General features: G+C 47.2%; 1 protein-coding gene across 1 annotated transcript in view; it reads left to right on the top strand.

Moving 5' to 3' along the window:
- Positions 1 to 2,426: 2,426 nt before the first annotated feature.
- C8A (complement C8 alpha chain) overlaps positions 2,427 to 18,506 on the top strand; it is a 44,460-nt gene continuing 28,380 nt past the window's right edge. The window contains exons 1-4 of the mRNA XM_088447842.1: positions 2,427 to 2,482; positions 6,435 to 6,525; positions 17,886 to 18,030; positions 18,316 to 18,463. Coding sequence (XP_088303968.1) covers positions 2,427 to 2,482; positions 6,435 to 6,525; positions 17,886 to 18,030; positions 18,316 to 18,463 — 440 coding nt within the window. The remainder of the gene's footprint in view (positions 2,483 to 6,434; positions 6,526 to 17,885; positions 18,031 to 18,315; positions 18,464 to 18,506) is intronic.

The following is an 18,506-nucleotide window of genomic DNA, read 5'->3' as shown; positions in this document are numbered from 1 at the left end:
CCCCTAATCTCTGCAATAAGGCAAGGGGGCATGGCTATTGCACAATCAAGGGGGGGTTAATGGGGGGGGATCATTTTTGGCACTGGGGGTGGGGGGTAGTTATTACGCACAAAAACTGTTTTTGGTCAGAGGGGGGGGAAATATAAATAAAATTAAAATGTATTTACAGTGATACATGGGGAGGGGTAGCACTAAACAGTGGGAGCCCTTTGTCATGGGAGGTAAGGGTGGGGGCTCTGCCACGGGAATCTATTACCACTAGAGGGGTCAGGGGGGGATAATGCTGGGGATCTCTTTCCAATGGGGGGCTATTTCTGATGGGGGGTGAAGTGATTTTACAATGGGGGTATTTGGACACAGATATGATTTTTTATTTTTTTTTAACAAAATATTTAAATATATTTTTAAAAATACATTTAAAACTATTAAATGTAAACAAGCTAAAAAAAAATTGTGGTTTTTGGTAAAATAAATAAATTGACAGTTAAGTGGTTAAAGACTTTAAAGTCACAGTTAACTGAGTAAACACCAAATTTTATTCAACCCACTTATCAAACTACAGTACAAGGCCAACCTTGAAAAATACAATATACAAATATGTAACACCTACAACAAGCACAAGGGGGCGCTTATAGTTCCCCAGATCGTTCAGACACAATATATAAAGCAAATAAATGTGCACGTAACTTATAATGGAGCATACACACGGTCAGATTTGTCAGATCTGTCAGATGAACGATTTGAACGATTGAACGATTTTTGACTGCATTAAAATGAATGGAAATCGTCCAAGTCTGACTGTAAACACATCAGATGTCAGATATCGTTATCTGACCATCGGGAACGTGCATCGTTCAAATCGTTCATCTGACAGATATGTCAGATGTGTCAGATTTTCCTTCAGATATTTTTAAATCGTTATCGTTCAAATCTGAAGGAAAAATCTGACCGTGTGTATGCACCATAACAGTTTGTTTAAGAGGTTTATCTGATATTGGGGAAAACATAGGGCCTGATTCAGAGCCGCTCGTAAGCGGCTGCTCGTTCGTTCCGAGCGATGTTCGCACATATGCGTATGGGTTGTAATGCGCATGCGCGAACCAGTCAGTGTGGTCGGAAATCGTGTGCTCGCAAAATAGCGAATGCCTGCTAATATGAGTGACAGGATGAGGCGTTTGTGGGTGGTAACAGGGGAATGTGCTTGAAAACGGGGAGTGGAGATCCGAACGCAGGCGTGCCAAACGGTCAAAACGGGCGTTTAATGGGAGTGCATAATTAACAAAGCAGCGTCAACGACCATGTCACTTGGTTGTCTTTTAGCCTGAACTGCTCGCATGATTGCGGTAGGAAAATGCTACCACAAGAATAGCGAGCAGTTCATACGCCGTTCGATGTACTCGATTAATCTAATAAATAGCGGAGATGACGTATGATGCGAGCGGCCGGGGGCGTTTTTTCAAAATAGCGAGCGCATGTTTCGTTCGCTCGTTCAGACATAGAGGCGTCAACAGACCGCAAAGAGCGAGCACTTAATTTAAATAGCCGGACCCTTTTTCAGAACGACCGTCCACAAATAGCGTCCTGCTCTGAATCAGGCCCAGAGTCCATGCCAGTCTGTTCCCACCTTACTACTGGTTCTAAATTAAAAATATATCAATATTTTCTATTTTTGTTCTGCATATTTGTGACTATATTATAGGCCATTATGTGCAGGGGTCTCTAATTCTCCATTTGCAGTGGACATTGAATGCTCAGCTGAGGTAAACTAAAGTAGAGAAAAAAAATTATTGTGTTGATGTTGTCCAAAAAATATTCGGGACAATGTTGGCGCTGCAGCTGATTAGAGCCTTAAGCCGACTGAGTTGGGTATTTATCAAAGCCGAGAGATAAAATTGTAAAAAAAATAAATTACCAACCAATCGGCTCCTAACTATCATTTTTTAAACACAGCCTGCAAAATGTAAACTGGAAGCTGATTGGTTAGTACTTTATCTCTCACTATTTTATCTCTCTCCCAGCTTTGATAAATACCCCCCTCAATCCATTTTATCTAACACAAACACTGAGAGTCTGAGAATGGCAGTGATTATTATTCCGCCCAGACATTGTCTGTGGTTTGCTGCTCAGCGGGTTACTGACATGGCGGCTGATCGCAGTGGACAGGGCTAAGGTCATGTAAACATGTACAACACAATGGGGTTTCCAAAGAAGTCTCACACTAACATTTTTGTTTGGGATTTGGCAATTCTGTTATTGGGTTATCAGGGGCAATATTTAAAATGTTGTCAATGATTTACCACAGCTAACGCTTCTGGGAAACTCTCCCCTTTACCTCCCAGCACAGCTACAGCCATTTCTAAATCAGCACAATGTCCATTAGATTAGGGAAAATGAGAACTTATAGCTGTGTAGGATTCCTGTGCTTGATGGCAATATGTACCGGGGTCAAAGGGCAAGACAGGAACTCTGGGTCGCCGCGCAGGTAAGACATGAATACTTACCTTATTATTCAGATTTATTTCACTTTTAGGGGTCTATTTCATTATTGCCTTATTTCTACAAAAGTAGGTGAAAATTACAATTTTCACCTACTTTTGTAGAAATTAAGTATCGGGCCATTCATTATAAAGATAATATTGGGATGGTACAGACCTGGCCTGGCGCCCCGATACAATACTATAGGGACATAAATTCATCAAGCGCCAAAAATACAACGTTTTTGGAGCTTGACAACTGAAATCTTCACCATCTTCAGAAGGTTCTGATTTCCAGACCCCTTCTTCCTATGGGAAGGAGGTCCGGCTTGCAAAAAGAGATCCTTTCGGATCCCTCCACCCCTGTTCGACTGCCTCCGTCGGACACCAGGATCTTCGTGCGCATGGTGAACCCCAGTTCACTCCGGTGTTTTATTGTCCATAGTAGTATGGGATACTAAGTTAGCAGTGCTCGGCAATGCTAAATGAATAGAGTCCTTAATCATTGGCATGGCAGTGGGGCCGTGTAAACTATAATTTCTTTCTGCCGCATATTGTGACGCATATGGCCGCGCATGGGCAGTATTACTTTGCAAATGGGTGGAGTGCCGGACACTGTGTCTATTTATATATATATATATATATATATATATATATATATATATTGGAGATGTATGCTGACCACCATTTTTGGTTTGGGATTTTGATTTGTATCTGGTTGTTTTTGTATTTAAATTTTAAACAAAAAAAAAATGATAAAAAGTTTTTAAAAACAGTTAAAACCATGGAATTTTTGCAATCCAAAACCCAAAATGTTCCTTCTCATGAAATGCAATGGTTTTGCTGTAAATACATTGAATGCAGTGGAGATACCAAGTACACAGTTTATTCTGCTGTGTTGTCCATTTGTCAGTGCTGTGTTTTATTCAGAAACTGGAGTAGAGACTACTTATACCCCTTTTCCACCTAAATTCGGGGTCTGACCCGGAGTTGGAACAAAGGCCCTCATTCAGAGCCGCTCGTTAGCGGCAGTACGCTCGTTCCGAGCGATGTTTGCACATCTGCGCATGCGTACGGTTTTTAGTACGCATGCGCGAACCAGTCAGTGCGGCCGAAAATCGTTTGTACGCTATATAGCGAGTGCCTGCTATTTTGAGTGACAGAATGAGGCGTATGTGGGTGGTAACAGGGGATGGTGCTTGAAAATGGGGAGTGGAGATCCGAACGCAGGCGTGCTTAAAGGTCAAAACGGGCGTTTTATGGGTGTGTATATTTAAAACAGCAGCGTCATTGACCACGTCACTGGGTTATTTTAGAGCCAGAACTGCTCGCAAATTTGTGGTAGCAAACACCAACCACAAGAATAGCGAGCAGTTCATACGCTGGTCGATGTACTCGATTAATCTAATAAATAGCGGACATGACGTAGGATGCGAGCGGCCAGGGGGCGTTTTTAACAAATAAACGAGCGTATGTTTTGCTCGCTCGTTCAGACTTAGAGGTGTGAACAGACTACAATGTGCGTACGGATCATTTGAATAGCCACCCCTTGTTTTTAAACGAACGACCGCAAATAGCGAACGGCTCTGAATGAGGGCCAAAGTTCCTATCCGGATCAGACCCGGAATTTTGCCGGCGCCGACTCGGGATATTCCCGTGTCAGCGCCGCTCACACCGCAGTCGGCTCTGCATAGACCCGGCTTTTGCGGAGTGAAAGTGGTCGCTTGGAGATGACGTCATCTCCAAGCGCCACTGAAGCTGGACCAATCGGCCGGCTAGCAGCGCACTCCAGGTCATCGTGACCCGGAGTGCGCTGTTCTCACAGCAGGGTTTCACGGGCTGCGCCCGTGTTAACCCATGCTAGTTACCTGGGTTGGATTGCCGGGACACGGCGATCCAACCCTCTCCACTTTTACACCAGGGAGCTGCCCGGGTTAACCCTTCAAAAACCCGGGTTTTAGCTCCGGTTTAAAAGGGGTATTAGAGGGCGCTTACCATACCCCTATAAGGGACACAGGGGAGCCTACACACAACATAGCAAGTAAGTTTTGCAACTGGGTTAAACCATGCTGCACTGCAGGTGGTACAGATGTAACACGTGCAGAGATTTAGATATGAGAGGAACTGTGTCCACTGAAATCTAGGGATAGAGGGCCTGATTCAGAGCCGGACGCTCTGACAGAGCGCTCACTCTGAATCTGGGCCGTCCTTCTTGTTTTTCAGAGCGGCCTCCTGGCCGCTCGCATAGCTGTGGGTGACCACCCACAGCTATAGCAAGCGGCCAGGAAGATGGTCGCGATGGTCAAGACACCCTTGTGGTAGGGTCTCGTTGCCGCAAGCCCCAGAGTGCTTTCGGCTCTAACAGAGCCGAAAGCACTCCCACTGACATCACTTGTGATGTCAGTGGGGCCACCCTAGACGGTAGGCGTTCCCATGGGAACGCCTCCATCTGGGCAGCCACGCCCCCGGCCCGCCCACCAAAGGGGGCGTGCTGTCACTCAACATCGACAGCATGCCCCCTTTGGTACGAGACCCGGAGCGACGGAGTGCCCGTCGCTATCCGGGTCTCGCCCATGCGCACTGGGCCACCATCGACCTGCTTGCGAGCGCATAGCGCTCGCGAGCGGGTCTGAATCAGGCCCAGATTTCCTAAAGGCTTTAATCGAATTTGATCAATTTGAAATTGATTTAAATTGATGTTGTGTTTCTGGGGCTAAATCACACATTTACTAACAGATTAAAATCGACCTTTAGTAAATGTACACCAAACTTACCGACTTTTAGCTCCCTCCTTCCGGGAGGGAGCTATCGGTCTTTCACAGTGTGGTGCGTGACGCGGTACAAGGGGGCGTGCGATTAACGGCAATGTGAAGCAGGGGGCGGGACCATGATGATGCGATTCAGTGCAAATCGCATCATGGGTCCACCATGCTGCCGGGGTTTATGGTGGAACTGCGGGGAAGGGAGTCGCCGAGGGCATGGAGGCTTGCCTGCCTTTCCGGGGGTCCGGGAGCGGCACCCGATTTTCAGGAGGCTCCCAGCCAAATCAGGAGGGTAGGCAAGTATGAAATACACCCAGATCTGCAGTGTAAAAATATAGCTGTCCATCATTTGTGGGCTACATGCAAAAGCAGCCAGTACATACACTGCATGCAAAATAATAAATATATATACACCTCTTGCAGTACAGCATCATTCTTTCCAGACACTAAAGTCCCTGATTTTTGACTCAGGGAACTGATAGTGCTGTAGAAAAAGCCGGTACGCATGATGATCACCGCAAAGGACCGCTCTCTCGGTAAGAGCGGCCCTTTGCGACGGAGGGACTTCTAGGTCTCTGCACAGAAGGATGCGCATGCCAGGGGGGGTGCTGGGAGGGATCCGATCGGATCCCTCTTACAGCACTCTGCGGAAAGAAGCCCTTAGGGTCTATGGGTAACGCCATCGGGAAGATGGCGTTACCCATGCACTCCGGGGCTTAGCGCATATGAGAAATGCTGTCAAACTTGCATTTTTTGGGGTTTGACCGCATTTCTCACCTTGCTGCAACCGGCCCCAGGGATGCCCAATATATTATCAACACATTTCTGAAACTGTGCGCTTCAGTCGCAATTACAAGTCTGTGCGCATGCGCTGTGCAACAGATGCATGCGCATTCTGCGTGTGATTCAGAATCAGGCCCTATATACTGTCAGGCAGCCAGTGAGAGCTATAAGGGAAGGGAGGGGGTGTGACCTCTCTGCAGCTCTATACTGAGCATGTGCTAGACTGACACTGTAGTGGATTAGCAATGTTTTTATTAATAAAAAGCAATGAAATGTCCTTTTGGAAGTGACCCTTTAATTATGAATTAATGTTGTTCCTGTATGCAGTATATATAAATAAAATAATTTAGTTTTATATTTAAATGTCTTATTAAGAGAAGTGTCTGAATGGTTCCGTTTGTCTTTCATTTCTTAGATTTGTCAGAAATTCCACTCCAAGCCCGTTGGACTGCCGGTTAGGTCAGTGGTCTGATTGGTCTCACTGCTTGCCTTGCCATAATAGCAAAGTAAGATTTGCCTTCCATAGTGATTATTTATGTAAGGACGAAGCATCCATTATTTTTTTCATTTGGTTTTCTGTGTTACTGTGCACCATTTCTTTACCATGTCTCATACATAGACTTATACCTCTTATCCACCAAAAACCCGGGTCCGACTTGGGTTTTCAGACATGGTTCCAACCCAGGTCAGACCCAGGTCAGACACCGTTTACACCGCACCATCGATCTGGGTTATTCTCAGGTCAGCCCCGTTCACACTGAATCTGGGTCTGCCCTGCTAAACTTGTGAGGTCATAAAAAGTGGGAGGTGACTGCTCCACAACCACCAATCAGCTCATTTTAGGCATGACCCAGGTCGGATAACCTGGGCTGCGCCGTTTACACTGCACCATTACCCAGGTCCATCCTGGGTCAGACCCTGGTAGCTACCTGGGTTGGAATGCCGGGTCACTTGACCCGGGTTATTTTTCAGGGACCCTTTGTCCTTCCTCCTCCTCTTTTCCAGGCCCTCTTCCAGTTTTTTTCCACCAACTAGACTATAAGCACTGATGAGCAGGGCCCTCCGCCCTCTTGTTCTCTCCCTGCACTATCCCTGTCTCCAGTGCACTTCCATTTACAGTCAGCAACTCCAGGGCTGTAACTAGGGTAGTGCGGCCGGTGCCATGGCACTGGGCACCGCAGGGCCTGTCAATTTTCTGTTTGTTATCATTCTCACTTGTAGCTTCCTCTTATTTTATCCCCAGCATCTCCTGGTCTCCCCTATATCTTCCCTGGCCCTTCCCCAACAGGCCATGGCCCTTTTTCTGGTGTGTTATCTCCCTATTTAAAAAATAGGGCGGGCTCCAATGCTCATTCTGGCACAGGGCACCAAAAAGTCTAGTTACAGCTCTGAACAACTCTGATCCTTTCTGTCCGCCCTTCCCAGGGCAATGGGTCATTGTGTGATACTGCTTTTATCTGTCACTCATTTTAGTTGCTTTATCTCATGATTTGGTTTTCAACCCTGTACTGATAGAACCTTTTTATATTGCATTGATTGTTTCTACAATATTAATACTCGCTGTCTGGTGATACAGAAACTTTGTGGTACTATGTACAGTAAATAAAAAAATATAATAATGTTTTACATAGAGCAATTTTTTTTTAATGGCAGATGAAAAAAATGAGTAATAGTACTATATAAACTTACTATAAGATCCCATTAGACCGAGACAATCAGGAATTACACAGGTTCTGTGGCTGGCTGGCTTCAAGCCTGCCTTTCGGAATCGGTATGTAATACCGCCGGCCGCATGGCCAGCAGTTCGAATCCCGGCAGCATCAGAACGACATCAGAGGAAGAGATCCCGGCACCGGCAGAACGACAGCGCTGGAAATCCCGATCGTCCCCAGGTAAGTACTAACTAACCTAACCTACCCCCCTAACCCTAACCTCCCCCCCTGTGCCTAACCCTAATCCCCCCTCTAAGTGCCTAAACCTAACCCCCCCTTCCCCGCTAACTAAACCTAAGTCCCCCGGGGGGTGCCTAGCCCTAACCTCCCCCTGGGGGTGCCTAACCCTAACCCCCCCTTCCACTAGCCTAACCCTCCCGGGGGGGTGCCTAACCCTAAGTCCCCGCCGGGAGCCCTAAACCTAACAATCACCCCCCCCCCGCGGCTGTCCGCTCGCGGCGCCCGGCATCCGCTCGATCGGGATGCCGGGTGCTGGTCTCCCGGCGTAGGGGTAATGACAGGGGTCTAGATTTTAGATGCCTGTCATTTAACCCTAGCCGGGATTGAGGAGTCGGGAAGCCGGCGGTCGGTATTGTGGCCGCCGGCATCCTAAACGTATGCCTGCCTTTCAACTGGTTTTAATCAGCCACAGAACCTGTGTAATTTATAAGTGTCCTGGTTTAAAGGGATAGTATAGTAAGCCTATTGCTATAGGTAATACAGAGATTAGTTTGCATAAAGGGAAATTAGATATTTATTCAACATTTGAGAATCACCAAAATGTAAATGATCACTTTCTCAGCTACTTCACCCTGTACCTACTGTACCTACTGACTCATATTTGCTTATTGTGTCTATTAAGCCTCGGATCGTTTCTATGTGCTACACTTTCCACTATATAACTCTCAGGGCGGGATGTACTAAGCATAGCATCCACAATGACGTACAACCCGCCTCTCACCGGGTACATACCGTGGTTGATTACCGCGGTGTACATTGCAAAGAACAGCTCTCCCGATAAGAGCTGCCCCCAGACAGAGGAACTTCCGGGTTTAACACCGGGCCACGGAGGGTGATTGGAGGGATCCGATTGTTCTCCTCTCAGTGGGAGCATCCTGGAAAGAAGCCCATAGGCTTCTATTTTGTAACGCCACCTGAAAGTGGCGCTACCTACCGGTACGGAGCGTGCTTTGTACATATGGGGTATGCGGTAAAACCACAGAGAACTGCATTATCAGGGGTATTACGGCATTTTCCCCTTTAGAACATCCCACCCTCAGTCTGTGATGTCCTGTTGCATCCATTCCCCTCGTCATATCACTGCCCCTGTCACACGTGGGAGTGGTATAAGAAATAGACAGTAATTAGATAGACAATGTCTAGATAGACACCAGGGGGTATATTTATCAAAGTTCGATTTTAATTTAGTTTTGAAGTTCGATCTAGCTCACCTCAAAGCGAATCAAATCTAAAGTACAAATCCCTCTTCAAATCCCTCATTTACTAAAATTCGATATTAGAAGCATTTTCTAAATCGAATTCGATTTGGTTCAGTTTTGAACAGTGATTTGCTGTTCGATTTGGCATGTTCATGTACAATCGAACTGCAAATCCCACTTCAAAACGAACTGCAAATCGACGACTGAACAGAACTGCTTCATGCTTTCACTTTCAGCATGAGCAGTTTGTTTTCACACAGATAGTCAGATACATGAATACATCAGTGAGATGCATGCAAGTATCTTACTATAACAAGCTTAGAAACAGTTAAAAAAAATTAAAATGATGTGGGGTCCCCCCTAAAACAGAACCAGCCCCGGACTTTTCATAGCCGGTCCTGTCTAAGTATAGGGGAAAAATAGTGTAGGGTTCCCCCTGTACTTAGCACAACCAGCACTGGGCTCTGATCCTGTCCTGGTTCTGGAATTACAAGGGGGCTGATGCCACAGCCAGGGAGCCCTATCACCGGGCCCCCCAGCCGCAGCATCAGCCCTGACCGCTAGTCAGCCCAGGCCAGGGATCCCCGTCTCCAGGACACCCCTAGCCTAGGTCCCTGCAAGCCTCCCACGCATACTGGTACTTGGGGAACCACAAGTACCAGCATGTGGGGCATTAAGGGCCCACTGGTACATTCAGTTCACCTGTAAAGAAATGTTTAAATAAACACAAGACACACACACAGTGAAATTAAAGGTTTAATACATACATGATACACACACATACAGGCCCTCATTCAGAGGCGGTCGGAGGATGCAAGCGGTCGCTCAGAAACTGGGCGGCCGCTTGCATCCTGACCAGCCGCCTCTGTTTCGGTCGTTAGGCTATGGGTTTACACCCACAGCTCTAACGACCGCTAGGGTGATGTACGCGATGGTCCTTGACCATCGCGACCATCGGGGCTTACGACGAGACCCTAGGGTAGGGTCTCACTTGTCGTAAGCCCCGGAGAGCTTCTGGCTCTGTCAGAGCCGGAAGCTCTCCACTGACATCACTAGTGATGTCAGTGGGGCCTCCCCCAAACGGCAGGCGTTCCCATGAAAACGCCTCCGTTTGGGCTTCCACCCCCCCGGCCCGCCTTCCAAACGTGGCGAGCTGTCAATCAACATCGACAGCTCGCCCCCTTTGGAAAGAGACCCGCTACGACCGGCGCTGTCGGTCGTAGCGGGTCTCACGCATGCGCACGAAGGAGCCGGCTCCCTCATGCGCATGCGCACTGGACAAACATCGAGGCGGCCGTGCGGTCATAGACCATACGACCGCCTCTGAATGAAGCCCACAGTACTCAGCTCACCTACATTACCTGGGCTGGTCCACTTCTTCCCGGAGACATCCATGGTCTTCTTAAAATAAAAAAAACAATAAAACACGAACCACGCACTAATGGTGTGTACACATGGTTACGATTAAACAGGACGATATGTACGATAACGATATCGATCATATCGTTATCATTCATATCGTCCTGTTTTTGGGCCCTTCCAACCCCCAAACAATGGTCGATGTGCGGGCTCAGATATCGATATTGCCCATCGCCCGTGCATGCAGGCCAACCTGGTCGATATCGACCAGTTTAGCCTGGTTACTATAGGGACCCACGATGGTCGATCGCGAGTCGTTATAGTGTTTTGGGGGTTGGTGCATGTAGTGGATGTTCAATATCAAACATCCAGCACATGCAGGACGATCAGACAACGAGGTCAGCCCCCGCCTCTCTCAGCTAATTAAGGACTCCTGCCTCCTTCCATTGAAGTCAATGGTGGGAACCGCAAAATAAACTTGAGAGAGGCGGGGGCTGACCTCTCTCAGCCAATGAACGCTCAGATACGGCTTTACAAAGGCTAGAGCCACGTCTGAGTTCTTAATTTGGGAGATAACAACCATCGTGGTTGTTATCTGTTGCGTGGCTCGTGTTTATTAATTTTTTTATTTTAAGAAGACCATGGATGCCTACTTTGGATCGAAGAGGACCGATCCACGCATAGGAAAAGGTGAGTATGTGTTTTTTTTTACCACAGGTACCTTATGGATAATCTACTGGAGAAGGGGACCGATGCTACAGGGATACATAGGTGAGTATGAGTACATGTGTGTATGTATGCATGTGTGTGTGCATGTATGTTTAATAAACTTATACTGATCCTGTCCAGAACCAGGACAGGATCAGAGCCCAGTGCTGGTTGTGCTAAGTACAGTGGTGCCCTACACAATTTTTCCCCTGTACTTAGACTACCAGGACTGGCTATGAAATGTCCGGGGCTGGTTCTGTTTTAGGGGGGGACCCCACGTAATTTTTTTTTTATAAATTTAACTCTTTCTAAGCTTGTTACAGTCAGATACATGCAGGCATCTCACTGATGTATGCATGTATCTGTGTCAATCCGACCTGCTCATGCTCAAATCGAAAGCATGAAGCAGGTCTATTCATTTGGTGATTTGAAGTTCGATTTTGTGCTCGATTTTGAATTGAATAATAGTAAATAAGGGATTTGTTGTTTGGTCTATGTAAAAGTACCAATGTTTTTCCGATGTTCGATTTGAGGGCCTGATTCAGACCCGCTTGCGAGCGCTATGCGCTCGCAAGTGGGTCGATGGTGGCCCAGTGCGCATGCGCACGATGGAGCCGGCTCCGTCGTGCATATGCACGAGACCCGGAGAGCGACAGGCACTCCGTCGCCCCGGGTTTCGTACCAAAGGGGGCTGTCGATGTTGAGTGACAGCATGCCCCCTTTGGTGGGCGGGCCGGGGGAGTGGCTGCCCAAATGGAGGCGTTCCCATATGAACGCCTCCGTTTGGGGGCGGCCCCACTGACATCACGAGTGATGTCAGTGGGAGAGATTTTGGCTCTGTGAGAGCCGAAATCTCTCTGGGGCTTGCGGCAACGAGACCCTACCACAAGGGTCTCGTCGCAAGCCCGATGGTCGCGATGGTCTTGACCATCGCGCCCATCTTCCTGGCCGCTCGCTATAGCTGTGGGTGGTCACCCATAGCTATGCGAGCGGCCAGGAGGCCGCTCTAAAAATCAAGAAGGCTGGCCCTGATTCAGAGCGAGCGCTCTGTCAGAGCGCCCGGCTTTGAATCAGGCCCTGAGTGCGATTTGAGTAAAATTCGGTTTTAAGTTCGATTTTACATTCGATTTGGCCTTTAGTAAATACCCAAATGCAAAATCGAATGCAAATCAAATGCCAAATCACTCAAAATGCAAAATCAAACTTTAGTAAATTTACCCCATATGTTAGACAGTCATTAGTTAGACAGGGACAAAAAATCACACTAAAGTTAGACCTGTAAAAAGGTCGACAGGTTCAAAAGGTCAATAGGGTCAAAAGTTCGACATGAAAATGGTCGATTCAAAAATGGTCGACAAATTTTTATTTTTTTTCTTAGCCCTAATCTTCACCCTAACCCTAACCCTCCCTCCTGGTGCCTAACCCTAACCGTCTGTGTAAGTGCCTAACCCTAACCCTCCAGTAAGTGCCTAACCCTAAACCTAACCATAAACCTAAAAAAAAAGCAAAAAAATTTGTCAGCCATTTTCCGTGTCGACCATTTTCATGTCGATCTTTGACCCTGTCGACCATTTGTACCAGTCGATCTTTTTACAGGTGTAACTTTAGTGTGTCTGACTTTTGTCCCTGTTTAACTATTGACTGTCTAACATCTGGTGTCTATCTAGATATTGTCTATCTGATTACTGTGTATCTATAGTCCGTATCCCGTCACATGTAGCCCTGTCCTCACTAAGACATCACTCATCTCCTGATATACTTTGTGCTGCTGGTGATTCTGCTCCTCCCACTATATAACTCTCAGCCTCTGGCTTCCTGCTGTCTCCATTCCCCTCCTCACATCATGTCACTGCCCCTGTCATAACTAACATGCCACTCATCTCCTAGTCCTGATATACTCTGCTCTGCTGGGGGACCCTGCTCCTCCTACTATATAACTCTCAGCCTGTGACTTTCTGCTTTGCCGCGTTTCCCATCCTCGCTTCGACGCTGATTTAGCCTGCGAGGGTTCAAGCGCCCTCGAATATTACGATAACCGAGGTTTGCATAGAACAGAGGGCATATAAACCTCTAGACAGGGATGGACGGGGTTAATAAAGTGAAAGGAGGGGTAATTTAGAATTGCCAGTTGTTAAAGTTACAGGGATAGGTTGTTTGTTGTTAAGGGGGGAGTGGTTACTGGGATTATGGGTAATGTCTGTAGGATATTCTGCCTCTTTGATTCTGATCTCCCGTCCTCCCTTCCCTATTGTGTCTTGTGTCGGCTTTATTTCATGGCAGGGAAAGACCGGCAAAATGTAAAGTGTCCATATTGCTGCAGTAATGAGCGGTGCACACCCCTTCATGCACGGGTTAGGCTGATTTCACCCTACTGGGGTCAGCATTGCCTCTCATCCGGGTGGACCAAAATGGTGCACTGGTATGGGTGTTGGATACCGTCTCACTTGCTAGAAAGGGAGAGTGGCCCTTGCAAGTATTTTATATCACACTTACCATTAATTGGGATATTGGCCCTGGTAAGTTGTGGACATCTTTTGCCTAAGCTCTCCTCTACCACCATACTCATTATTATAAATAAATAAAGCTGACCTATTATCTTTGAACGGCATTAACTTGGTCTGTGTCTTTATTTTGGGAAAATATGGTTTTAAAGAACTTATGGTTACATCCATCATCTGACAATAGAGAGTTTATACTGTATATTGTACGAAATATGGAGTGTTTTACTCTGCCCATGGATGCAAGATAGGCTTTGTTTTAAAGTCGATGGCTGTGAAGTCTACATCTTCAGCAGCCTGGGTCTTAGACCAGTGGGGTGCAGAAGGAGAGCACAAAAATAATTGGGAAGTGTAGATTTTTTTTTGTTTTTTAACTTTAATTCATATATTCTCTTTTACTTTTCTCATGTTGCTAATTATCAATTAGTTACTGCCTCACGAACTTAGGCTAAATAAACAAATTCATTTTCTATAGTAAACATTCAGACGATGGACGGGTGATTAAGTAACTATTAGCATATTGCTTCACATACTAAATCTAGTTTATCGCGTAATCTGTTATTGTAATTATCATTGTTTTCATAACCTGTTACAGATTCAATTAATGTCAAATGGGAATAATCAGGATTGAAGACGGCTCTGTGCATTTACACTGATTAATTTTCATATCACTTAATGGAGCAACTGAGTTGGAAAATTGAGGCATAAGCTATAAACATTGAAGGTGCCTTATAAAAACAAAAGTTGCCTGAAAAGTTGAGAAAAAAATAAATTTCATGCTGTAGTTCGAGTTGAGGATAAGGATACCGAGGAAGAGTCAAGTATCTGTCCACATGATTGGCCCCGCCACGGGTGGATTTAGGGGTCAGGTAGCCACCCCAGGCACAACATCAATAACCCCCCCTTCAATTTTATTATATTCATTATTAGATTATAAACTCTCATTTGGTAATAGCTGGTATAATATAATATACAGGGGGCCTGCCAGCCAGCACTCAGAGACTCAGAGGTTTTTTTAATTACTGTCACAGACAGTAATAAAACAACCTGACACCTAGTGACCGTCTGTCAGTCCACAATTTCCCAGTAACCATATAATATTTCCGCGATACTGCACCGAACACCATCTTGAGTTTGGAATGTGGACAGGTCACATGTCCAATCGCATCTGCAACCCAGGGAGATGTCTAATTGACCAGCCCCAGAGCCCGGGTGCATGCTTGATTGGTCCATCCATTTCCCAGTAACTGGTAAATATTTCCACTGTACCTTACCGTACGCCATACTTGCCTACTTTTTGAGTCTCTCCTCTGGGAGCAGCCTTGAGGAAAGAAGCAGCTGACTTGAGGTGGGGGCGGGGCCCAGCGCTACGGAGGAGGAAGTGAGCAGGATGCGGGAGGGCTGCCTACTCTCCCAGGGGTGCGGGGGAATGCCCGCAAATTCGGGAGACTCCCGCAACTTCCGGGAAAGTACGCAAGTATGCCATTCGCCATCTTGAATGGACTGTGGACGGGTAGACAGCACAAGTCTTACCAGTCCCAACTCCACTCAGTACTATTCTGCTTTGCTTGTACTTGTGTATGCCCTGCTTGGGCCAGATATGTCTTCAAATGGACGTGCGCTGCCCCCGCTGTGTTTTTGTCTTTTAGTTCTAAAATATCTATTTATTTATTTTTATCTTGCTACAAAAACATCCTGGTAAAATTAAAAAAAACCTCAAGATAATAGATAGAAGGAGCATAGGAGGAAAACCCTGACCGCCATAGTTATAATTAGCGCAACAACCTCCGTGATGAGTTGCAGTTTTTAACAAAAGGGTTCAATCAATTATACAAAAATAATAAATATAATTTTGTAATTTTTTTTATCTGAAGACAACCCTTTTATTTATCAAAAAGTCCCCATCACTAGCGGCAATTCTCGTTCTGTTTTTCACCCTTCAGTAAATCTGCTCCTAAACCTAGCTAAAAACAGACATTTTAATGTAATGTTGAATGCAATTTTAATTTTGTTTTATGTGTTTTTGTGGTATGAAGTCACTATGGGCCTGATACAGAGATGAACGCTGCTGCGTCGGCTCGTGCATCTGTTGCCGGAGTCACGACTGCGATAATATGCAAATGCTAGCTTCAGCCTTCCCTTGGTGTAGTAGCCTGCATCTGATTGAGCAAGCACTGACACTTTCAGCATCGCTGCACGCAGAACACCCAGGCGCGCCAAGAGCGACGTGGGACCCAGGTGAAGGCATGGTTGCCGACTTTTAGCTCCCTCCTTCCGGGAGGGAGCTGTCGAGCTTCCTCAGCGGGGAAAGAGTGTTGTGGGAAAATGAGGCGTGGCCCGGCAAATGATGCGCCAATGGGGTGGAGCATGGGTGTGACAGCGCGATCGCGGCCCCGTCCCCTCTTCACAATGCCAGCATTGTGAAGCAGGGGGCAGGGCCAGGATGACGCACGAATCGGGTCACCGGCCCCCCTGTTGCCGGGGTTTATACTGTATTCGCAGGCGGGGGGGGCCAGACGGGTCGCCGGGGACTGGGAGGCTTGCCTGCCTTTCCGGGAGGGCTGGGAGCAGCACCTAATTTTCAGGAGGCTCCTGGCCGAATCGGTAGGATAGGCGAGTATGGTTGAAGAAGGTGTAGCCATGCCCCCTTAGGGAAAAAATAATAAAAATAATAGTTTTGCAGGGAAGGGGGGGCGCTGTGAGCCCCCTGAGCCCGGCGCATAGCCAGTGCGGGGCACGATCAGTGTGATCGCTCCCCCCGTAATCATAGGAGACTGCTGCAGCTGCTACTCTCAGTTCAGCCAAGCACACAACAGCGTGTGCTGGGCTATTGTAATGAAAGGGGGAGGGGGGTCAGCGTGGGACCTGGACCCCGTCGGGCTCCTCCAGGAAGCCTGGGTAATTAGTACACGCCCCCACCCCCTCTTGGTGCCCCTGGTAACACCACCAGTGATCTTGACAACCCACCATCGGAGCACCATCGCCACTTATTATAAGGCCTATGGCGGATGTAGTTTCTCCATCTGACCATAGCTTCTGTGGCTGCGGCTTTGTGTCTGAGAAGGCAGCCGCTTTCACTGACCCGTCTGAAGCCGGCCCCACTGACATCAGTAGTGATGTCAGTGGGAGTGATTTTGGCTCTGATAGAGCCAAAATCACTCCAGGGCTTGCGGCAGCGAGACCCTACCGCAGGGTCTCCGTCGCAAGCCCGATGGTCGCGATGGTCTTCTTGACCATCAAGACCATCATCATGGACGCTCGCTATAGCTGTGGGTGGTCACTCACAGCTATGCGAGCGTCCAAGAGGCCGCCCCATTTTCATGTACGAGGGCACTGATTCAGAGCGAGCCCTCTGGTCAGAGCGTCCGGCTCTGAATCAGGCCCTCTGTCCCTGATTCAGAGCCAGATGCTCTGGAAGAGCGTTCGCTCTGAATCAGGGTGTTTTTTGGTTTTTTTTGGTGCGGCCTCCTGGCCGCTCGCATAGCTGTGGGTGACCACCCACAGCTATTGCGAGTGGCCAGGATGATGGTCACGATGGTCAAGACCATCGCGACCATCGGGGCTTGCAATGAGACCCTTGTGGTAGGGTCTCGTGGCCGCAAGCCCCAGAGAGCTTCTGGTTCTAATAGAGCCGGAAGCTCTCCCACTGATATAACGGCAGGCGTTTGCATGGGAACGCCTCCGTTTGTGAAGCCACCCCCCGCCACGCCTACAAAACGGGGCAAGCTGTCGATCAACATTGACAGCCGCCCCTTTTGTAGTGAGCCACAGAGCGAGAGATTTTCTCTCTCGGTCTGGGGCTTGCGCACGTGCAGGGTGGCCGCTGCGCAGAGCGCACCATCGACCCGCTCGCGAGCGCTCAAGCGCTTGCGAGCGGGTCTGAATCAGGGCCATTGTCAACATTTCAACAATGTCGACATTACATCAGTCTCGACATGCTGAATGGCGACATCGGCAATGCCGACACCACAGACGTGTGAATGTTGACACTTGCATGTTGACCTAATGAACGCCAACTTTGTCAATGTCGATGAAATATATCACACCCGTTTGTGATTATGATGCCATTTTTTATTTATTTTTTTGTGTGTGAAATTGCACTTAAAACTTTATTAACAAACCCAATTGTCAACGTTTCTTTGTTGTACAGCAAAGGTATCGAGGCCTATCTCAGCCTGCCAAGTATGGAGGGATGATCTGTATTGGCAATCTCTGGGAATCCATCATTTGCAAACCGTCCGACAAATGTGCCCCCACGAATGACTGTGGGTCTGATTTTAGATGTGTAGAATCTGGTAAGATCTTGCCACAATATTTACTAATGTATCTTGCAAATGGAAACTTGAAACGTTTTAATTCTTCTTGTTATCTATCTGATTTAATGGTAACTTTCTCAAAGAATAAATATAGGTACTGATACTGTATAATCTAGGCAGTCATGGGCTTAACCCTGACAACTTCTCTACGGTGTATATAAATAAACACGGAACAGGTAGTCTGCATAAGGGGGACACATTGTCAGTAGCTGGGGGGCTTATTATTCCCATTGGAAGTTGTTCAATATTTGTCACTTACCGTAGGTCGCTGTATAAGGAGACAGATGGTCTGTAATGGAGAACAGGACTGCCAGGATGGGTCAGATGAAGAGAATTGTGAGGATCCGGACCAGGAGAAGACTTTCTGCAGAGAACTGTTTGAGATCCCTGGGGCAGAGAGAGCTGTGAGAGGGTAAGATCATCCTGCAGGTAATCAGAATTACTGGGTGCTGTAC

Source organism: Taudactylus pleione, unplaced genomic scaffold (assembly GCF_031769625.1).
Source record: "Taudactylus pleione unplaced genomic scaffold, aTauple2 ptg000442l, whole genome shotgun sequence".
NCBI classification, from domain to species: Eukaryota; Metazoa; Chordata; class Amphibia; order Anura; family Myobatrachidae; genus Taudactylus; species Taudactylus pleione.
This window is presented reverse-complemented; position numbering and strand designations above follow the sequence as displayed.